The 9,284-nt window shown below is 48.6% G+C and overlaps 1 protein-coding gene across 4 annotated transcripts in view; it reads right to left on the reverse strand.

The window, feature by feature from the left end:
- Window positions 1–8,368, reverse strand: part of LOC143153604 (uncharacterized) — a 133,551-nt gene extending 125,183 nt beyond the window's left edge. For 3 of the 4 annotated variants that reach the window (XM_076325021.1, XM_076325017.1, XM_076325008.1), the window contains exon 1: window positions 6,058–8,366. In XM_076325021.1, the coding sequence (XP_076181136.1) occupies window positions 6,058–6,911 (854 nt within the window). In that variant the 5' untranslated portion in view covers window positions 6,912–8,366. Of the gene's footprint in view, window positions 1–6,057 lie in introns of all 4 variants that reach the window. The other variant, XR_012993881.1, reaches the window with a different exon arrangement.
- Between the last annotated feature and the right edge of the window lie 916 nt (window positions 8,369–9,284).

The following is a 9,284-nucleotide window of genomic DNA, read 5'->3' on the forward strand; positions in this document are numbered from 1 at the left end:
ACTCTGACCTCCGAGGAAGCATTCTTTCTGGTTCTTTGGTAAAATAGGTCTGTTCCAAAGTTAGATCTTTAGGTTTATGGTTGCGAATCGTGAGAATGTTCGGCAGTAGCTCGTCTGATCGCGTATGAACTGATTTTGTGCTAGAGAGCAGCTACTGTTGGGAGCTGGAAAGAATGACTCCGAGTAGTGTTCAATTTGAGAGAAATTCGTTTCTCGTAATAGTAACACTATTAGTTATTGAAACAACCTTTTCGAAAATTCTGATCGCTAGCCTTGAATTCCAAGGAAGCATTCTTTCTGGTTCCTTGGTATATTAGGTCTGTTCCAAAGTTAGATCTTTAGATCTACAGTCGCAAATCGTGAGAATGTTCGACACTAGCTCGTCTGATCGCGTATGAACTAATTTTGTGCTAGAGAGTAGCTACTGTTGGGAGCTGGAAAGAATGACTCCGAGTAGTGTTCAATTTGAGAGAAATTTGTTTCTCGTAATAGTAACGCTATCAGTTATTAGTGAAATAACCTTTTTAAAAATTCTGATCGCTAAATCTGAATTTCATCCAGAGAAGTATTCTTCCTAGATTTCTGGTATATTAGGTCTATTCTATAGTTAGTTCTACGATCGAAAATCATGAGAATGTTCGATACGAACTGTATCTGTACTACAGAATAGCTACTGTTGGGAGCAAGAAAGAATGCCTTCGAGTAAAATTCCATTTGAAAGAAATTTTTCTTTCTCGTAATATTAACGTTATTAGTCATCGGTGAAATAACCTTTTCAAAAATTTCGATGGCTAACTCTAAATTCCATCCCGAGAAGTATACTTGCCAGGTTTGCAGTAGATCAGATCTACGGTCGAAAATCGTGAGCATATTCGATACCAGCTACTGTTGGTAGGAATAAAGAATGCCTCCGAGTAACATTCCATTTAAAAGGAATCTTTTTTCTAGTAATAATAACGCTATCAGTAATCGGTGAAACAACCTTCTGAAAAATTCCGATCGTTAAATCCAAATTCCATCCCGAGAAGTATACTTCCCAAGTTTCGAGTACATCAGATCTACGGTCGAAAATCGTGAACATATTCGATACCAGCTACTGTTGGTAGCAATAAAGAATACCTCCTTGTAACGTTCCATTTAAAAGGAATCTTTTTTCTGGCAATGATAACGCAATTAGTCATCGGTGAAACAACCTTCTGAAAAATTCCGATCGTTAAATCTGAATTCCATCGAGGGAAACGGGCGTCCCGTCTCCCCGGTATACTAGTTCCACGGTGGAAGTTTTTGCATTAGTCGTAACTTCTTTAATTTTAACGACCAGGAAAGAAACCCGACGAGACCGCCTTCCCTGCGAACGTGGCGGTAGAAACGCGCAGAAACTCGCACGCGCCACGAGTCCCTCGTAACCAGCCAAGGTGCCGATTTAGTTGTCGCGAGGCGATCAAGGTCCTTCTTATCCTACCGAGAGGCCGCGATAAGATAAGCCAAACGACGGCGTTCGACTTCCGATCGCGCTCGAAACTCTCCGTTCGTCGTTGCCCCTCTCCCGTTACGCCTTCCGTCACCATTTTCTGCGGCGGTACGTACGAAAGAAAAATTAACCTTCCAACGAGTTCCACTTCTCGAGAGCCACCGTGCGGAGAGATACCATCGTAGCCGGGACTTGGCAGCGTTCGAGTGCCCCGTTCCTACTCGCTAGGAATTCTCGGATAATTTCAAGTATCTCTGGGAACACCACCTATCTATTGTCAATAAAAAATCCACGTAACTCCGCTACCACTCCGCAACGTTGAAACGAGCAACTAAACCAACAACAACGTGACCGACAGACAGCGAACGGTTTCGAGATTAGATTAAAATGCAAAACCGCGCCGCGCTACGAAACGTTTCGCGTCGATTCGCCGCTAACCGGAACAACCAGGATCTTCCATCGTCGATCGGTCATCGATCGCGAGTAAATCGCCGTACATCGAAACGTCTTTACGCGATTCGAAAAGAACGAAATCGGTCGCGGCTGTTGAGCGAAGTCGCTCGACGATTCGCGCGAATGTAGCAGCGTGGAACGCTTATGTTAATGTGCCCTCGCGATTACCAGACGGGGCCAACGAGCAGGGAGATGATGTCGGGCCGATAGAGACGTCCAGACCGGATACAAGGAAGGTCGAAGGAGAAGAACCGGATAATCGTCACCGTGCTAGCTACGCACCGGGTCCGCCTATCGGTTCTCCCGGGCCCTCGAGTCCGTTCAGCCGTTCTCCACACGAGGAAGGAAGTCGCGTTCTGCGCGTACACCTGCGCAAGGGGCGCCTCCCACCTGCGGGACACCTGAACTTGCGAATAGAACCGCGCCAAGGAGACTTCCTTGGCCACCTGACTCGCGAACATGCTCGCTTGTACGCGATAATTGCCCGATACGCGATCATCGATCGTTCTTGTACCGAAGGGTTCGATGCGTGCCAGGTTTGCTCCAAACGAGGACAAAAGTTTCCGATACGTGAAATTGAAAAATCATCGAGGAAATTCGAACACATCGAACGAGACCTATTCGACCATCCCGATGTTCTCATCGTTTGCTTAAATTATTACATCCCGCGAATCGTTCGTGCAAACAGCTAGGCGTACTATTCTTACGGTAATCGGAATCGCGTGGAATTTTCGAGGAAATTCAACGAGATCGTAGTCACGGTTCGAGTCACTTTACCAGCCGGATTCGAACATAGAGATTCGTTGATTCACGGGGGTATCGGAAGAACGCGAGCTCATCCGAGATACAATCGCGAGACAAGTGAGGGAAATGTTCGATAGACGATGGAATCGGGATTGGCAGGCGTTTCGGGCGTCCTGTGCGTGCACATTTATTCACGGCTACGTTTCGAGACACGTTCGACCGCGCAACGGTCACCAGGAAGATCCTGGTCGAGCTATGATAACGGATTCTCCGAGTATACTGTTACTACGCCCGAGAGAGCGTGCTAGCGAGAGACTGCCGAACGATTGGCACGGAACGAAGTATCGGGCCGTAAAAGAACCGTCCGAAGCTGCGAGCGACGAAGAATTTCAACGATTTAGAATTAACTATGCAAACTGGCCGCCTCTGACGCGGTTGGCCCATTCGGATCTATACCGAATGTCTGCGTTGTCGTTCTTGAAATAGAAACCAAGTTCCGATGTCCCTTCGGATCGGTTCTATCGCCGATCTCGATACATACTGAGAACACCAAGCTTTATCATCGACTTTGGGATTCGATTCTTACCACACGATTTCCAACGTCACCGGTGTGTCTCTCATTTCCAGTATTATTACGACAGAATCTCGGGACAACGATCCGTTTTTGTTCGTCGAGCAACATCGAGCGTGAATCGTTCAACCTCTACACTCGAATAAGAAACAATTCGTGGATTCGTTTCAATTTTGCTAGAAACGTGTCCTCGTGATTCGAAACGAAACGTTCGTCTTGTCGATGGATCTCTAAGAATGAAAATAATTACTGTTCTGTAAAACTATGATTCCCTCGGAGACAAACTATGATTCTCTCGGAGACCGACGTTTATCATCTTTCGTTCAATTAAATACGATAATCGGGATAATCACGAGTCGTGTACGAATATACGTGGTTTTTCTTAACCTTAATTATACCCTCGAAAAGAACCCGAAAAATGGGTCGAAAGGTTGAGGTCGTTGTATAATAACCGGCTCAATAAACAGCTCCGGTGAGTCCTCCACTCGAGGAATTTTTTTCTTTTCTTTTTTTTCCATTACCGCATTATCAATCGATACACGGCCGAGCTGATCGTACGCGTTCTCGAAGAGATTCGTTTCGAATTGTTACTATTCACTCTCTCGAGGTGCTGCAATCGAAATTTTACCAAACGTTGTTCACGTATCGGAGGAAACTCGCTAAACGCGTCTCGTTGCCTTTCAAATCAGCCAGACAAGCGGGCAAACGTCGCGTTCGACACGGAATTTCCTTTAATCACGCGATACACATATCTCGCGGGGCTCGCGTGACCCAACCGCCGAAAGAACGTCGATTCGCGTGACGAAAAATTGTTACACCCGATGGATTATTTATTTACGACGCGGCGGTGGTCCCTTAATCGCGGCAAGATTGATTCCCTTCCGGTTCGAGTTCGGTAATACCTCGGGACACCCTTCGAGACACTTTGGTGGGGGAATCGTCGAGGTCAGGCATCGAGTATATTCATCATCGTACGTGTCTTTCTCTTTCATCGGACCTTACACGAATGAAAAAGTTCGAGGCGAAAGAAATCCGTCAAGGACGAATCGACGACGCGAGACTCGCGACAGAGGAGGAACTTTGCGCGAATAGCGAAAATAAGAGACTGCGCAGCCACTGGGATTCTCTCTTGTTGTATGTGTGTGTGTGTGTGTTTGTGTGAGAGAGAGAGATTTTGCATAAACAGGCAATCAAAGTTCAAATCTGTACGCGGACGGAAGATCAGCCGGTCGATGACGAGCGAGATAACGTTCTCCGATCGGCGAGTCGAAGGATTCGTTCACGCGAAACGCACGCGAGTCGCGGCGACTCTTCGAGGCACAGTTTCCAAAGCGTGAAACGATACGAAATAATTATTCAGTTGTTCGGATACTTTGGTTTTCCAACATATTTCGAACGAGCGTAGTTCGTTTCGTACGAGAGTCGTGAGAACCCTGATTCGAGTTGAACGTTTCAAATTGAACCCTTTTTATTATATATATATATATATATATATATATATATATATTATTAAAGACGTTTCATCGAATCTTTAGATAAAGTCTAAGAAAGTTAAATATTGTCTGGATCTTTAGACAAGTTTTATAGAATCTTTGGATATCGTGAATTTAAACTTGTTCTTGACGAGTTAAATAAACTTGTTCATGTTTATTTAAATTTGGAATAATTAGTACCGTGTATTATATTGGAATGTTCGGAAAGTCATTTCGTTTTCCAAAAGGGAAATATACGATTGAATAAAATGTTTACACACTCTTCTGTTTCACCAAAAAAACGAAATAACTTTCCGAACATCTCAATATATTATCAACAACCCTGTTTCATTAAATCTTTAGATCCCGTGAATTTAAACTTGTTCTTGACGGACAAGTCAATTAATAATTATTGGGTTGTTCGAAAAGTCATTTCCTTTTCCAACATGGAGAATATACGATTTAGTAAAATGTTTACACACTGTAAAAAAATCGTGTTTCTGTTTCATGAAGAAAAAACGAAATAACTTTCCGAACAACCCAATATATTATCAACAACCCTGTTTCATTAAATCTTTAGATCCCGTGAATATAAACTTGTTCTTGACGGACATGTTACTTCAATTTTGTAATAATTATTGAGTCGTTCGGAGAGTAATTTCGTTTTCCAAAATGGAGAATATATAATTAAATACAATGTTTGTCTACTCTAAAAAAATCGTGTTTCATTTTCGCCAAAAAGAAAGGGAAACGACTTTCCGAACGACCCGCTAAAATTAAAAAAAAATTGATCGATTGCGTGTACAATCGTCGAATGGAGTATCAAAGATCTCAGCGTGCAACTTGCATGAATTATAATTTTTCACGGTGGATTGAAAGATATCTTACGGTCGTTAAAGATATTGAAAAGATGGTAATTTCGATTCGTTAATCGACTGTGCCCCAAAGAGTTGAAACGATCGTTCGATTTGTGCGCAGAGAGCGAGATCTTGGCTTTAGGGAGAGTCGCGATCTCGAGATTGCACACGCGTTGCTTCCTAAAAAATCCTACACCTCCCCCTGGTATCTAGACACTAGATACTAAGTTTTAGTATCTAGACACTAGATACTAAGTTGTAGTATCTAGACACTAGCTACTAAGTTATAGTATCTAAAGATCCTCGCGATAAACCGCCAACAAACTACCGTACACTCCGAAATTGCGAAGAACTACCAATCGCGAAACTCGAACCGAACTGATGTTAGAATCCCGCCCAAAATGGTCTCTGAACGCGTTAGTACGCGATAGTGCGTATTGTCTGGATCTCGGCGAGGGAGGTAATCGTTTATCGAATCGCAACATTTACCTGAAGTAGTGCGATCCAAAGGGTGAGCAGTAGAAGGGATCGTTGTGCATGTGAGGCTGTCCGGGTACTCCAGGTCCCTGAGGATGCGTATGTGGGCCCATCGGGCCGGTAGGTCCTGGACCGCACATCCCTGGTGCCCCTTGAGGCTGCATCCCAGCCGGGCCCATCATACCAGCTGCAGGACCCATGGGATGCGGTCCAGGATGGTGTGGCGAGCCGACCATGTGAGGTCCAGGATGATGAGGATGAGGCGAGGGTCCTCCGCCGCCCATATGGGGGTGCGGGGCATGAGGAGATCCGCTCATCATACCGTGAGGCGGCATTGGGTGAGGACTCGGAGAGGCTCCGTTGAGATGGGGTCCACCGGTGACACCAGCGTGTGGCGTCGGTGGACCCCCATGGGTCGGCGTGGTGGGCTGAGGCGGTGGTAAACTAGGCGGTCCTGTTGGTCCTGTGGCCCCTAGCGGCGGCAGCGGTCCATTCGCCATGTTGTTAAGCTGTGTGAGCGAGGCCGCTGCCGACGCCATCGCCTGCAAGGGATTCGTGGCGCCGCTCGTCGTGTTGACGCCTAGGCCGCCGGTGCTGCCGATGCTGTTGTTGTTCGCGCCGACTATGTTGTTGCTCAGGCCGTTACCGTTGCTGGCGGCGCCAGGGGCGCTGCTGGTGGCGTTGCTCACGCCGCCGCCGAGGGATTGCAAGGACGGCGGCAGCGGTGGCGAGCCGGCGGGGGGCGCTGCCGGGCCCCCGAGGCACCGGCCCGACGGACCGGGGGCGGTTACGCTGCTGGGCGCTACCGGCACGCCGGCGTGGAGTGGTATTCCACCTGGGGGGCGCTGTGCCACCCTCACCGGCATCACTCCCCCCTCCACGACGCCCTTCACCCTCTCCTCGAACTACCGCCGGGTCCGATGACTAGGGTACGGAGCGCGGGAATCTCTCTCTCCTCGTTGCCGAAAACGTTTCTCCTTCGCTGATCCTCTCGACGAGCGCTACCACCGAATCTCTTTTCAGTCGCGATCGCCGCCGATGATCACTCGATCGTCCTTACTCGACTCGCCGCGAGAATCCCAACGATCGTCGGAACGATCGCGATCGAACGTCGACGATCGCGTACAACGACGATCACCGACCAGATAGCGAAACGCGGGCTTCTCGCCGGTCACGTACGACACCACACTCCGCGGTACGATACTTTATCGTAGTAACCACGTGCCCCCGATACGCGCACGTCGGACGGAAGGGCCCTCGTGTATCAAGCGTTTCGTCTTTCACGATACTCCCGCGAACGACACGTTTGCGCGCGGGATACCGGTGTATCGACATCGACCAGTAGTCCACCGTTAAACGCCAGCGTTCCTCTCCACTTCGCTAGCGGCGATTCTCGAGTATTCGTTCTCGAGACGAATCGTGGTATCACCGTTCGTACACGACGAAAACCCTTGCACCGAGACGTACACCAAGCGCGGATGCCACCTGTTCGCTTCTACCGAACCACCAGAAGTCCCTACGTCCTAAGCTAAAACTAACCTGCGAAACTCTCTCGACGAACCAAGAAACACCAAAGATCCCCGAAGTCACGGTGCACTTTAGCAGAGGTATCACACTAACTCCGTCTACCACGGAACCACACACTCGGCTCGGGATGTTTGTGCCGCACGGCCGACAAGATCGCGGGTCACCGGTTTCGCTCGACTAACTACCTACGGGACGAGTGCCGAACGCAGTTAATGCCAGCGGCCATCGATGCATCCGCGGGGGCACGTGGCCGTCACGTCGTCGGCGTCGCGGTGCGCACCTACGTCGCGAACCAGCACACCTCGTCTCCCGCCCATCCTGGCGCCCTTCTTCTCCTCCTTCTGGCAACGCTCGCCGCCGACAGCGGGATCTTTTGCATCCCGTACCGCGGCTTCAGTCGCCGCTAGGCGACCCAAACACCAGGCCCACGCGAGCACGCTGCTTTCGAACTGGCTGACCGCGTTTCGGCATAGTCCGCGACGATCAGAGACCACGGGCACTTCGTTCGCGAGAAACGAAACTCCGTACGGTGGACTCTTGACAGCCTCTCTCTCTCTCTCTCTCTTTTCCTCTTTTTTTTTCTTTCTTATTATTATTACAATTACAATTTACCCCCGTTTTTTTTTGTATCACTAAACTACCGCGAGCATACGATCACTGAACACTCGAGTCACTACGTGCGCGATCAACACCACGGTGAACGAGAAAGGGAACACGGTGACGCGGGACAACGCGCGCTGCGTGTCACGGAAGCAACGAGCGGCACGAACCGCGAACGCTTGTACACTCAACGAGAGCTATCGCGTTACTGCGGAGCGGCAGGCGTGGCGGCGCTGCTGTCGCACTCGGGCTTTCGAGGACAGGCCGCCGCCGCCGCCGCCGCCGCTGCCGCCGCCGCCGTCGTCGAATGGAAGGGGAGAGCCACGCGAGGACACGGAGTGGGGGAAGCCGAAGCGAAGCCACAGCGAAAGGAACGTCGGAAGGGAGCAGGCTCACGCACGCCGGAAAGGTGGGGAGCCACGTGAGCGCCCGATGCCCGGTGTCCACGCAACCGACATGAGACTTTGCGTGCCACCCCTGCTGCTGCTGCCTCGAACCCTTTGCCTTTTGATTCCTTTTCGATTTTCCTTTGCTCGCCGGATTTTCCGGCTGGTGAGTTGCCGACATGCGACGCTTTTTGTAATCGTATAATTATTGTGCGTGCGGCTCTCGGCGTCGATTGGCCATTACGGAACCGGAATACATTTTCTTTCACGAATCGACGATGAACGTTACCGGCCTTGACTATCGACGAATTTTTACATACGAAATGGCAGTAGACTATTTCACGCTTTCGAGAGATTCCGAGGTAATCTCGATTACCAGAGAGACTATTTTTGAAAGGCAATGAAATTCGGTGTACGAATCTGTCTGAGACGCAATAAATAAATAAAATTAAGAAAATTATCCGTCCTTGGATAATAGATATTTTAGATTGTTTTTTATTAGAATTATTTTATTAGATAATTAATACAAGGGAAATTGTTCGTACAATTTTTCAACCGCCCAAAATTTTTCTAAATATAAATCGAAGCTCCACGAACGCCGTATGTTTTCCGAATGGAAACTCGGAAGGTATCGTAAGTACCGGTGTTCGATTCTATTTGGCACACGATTGGTCGACGAACGGGAAACCGTATCTTCGTCAAAGTCCACCGAAAGGCAGTTTCACT

Source organism: Ptiloglossa arizonensis, chromosome 1 (genome assembly GCF_051014685.1).
Source record: "Ptiloglossa arizonensis isolate GNS036 chromosome 1, iyPtiAriz1_principal, whole genome shotgun sequence".
Lineage (NCBI taxonomy): Eukaryota > Metazoa > Arthropoda > Insecta > Hymenoptera > Colletidae > Ptiloglossa > Ptiloglossa arizonensis.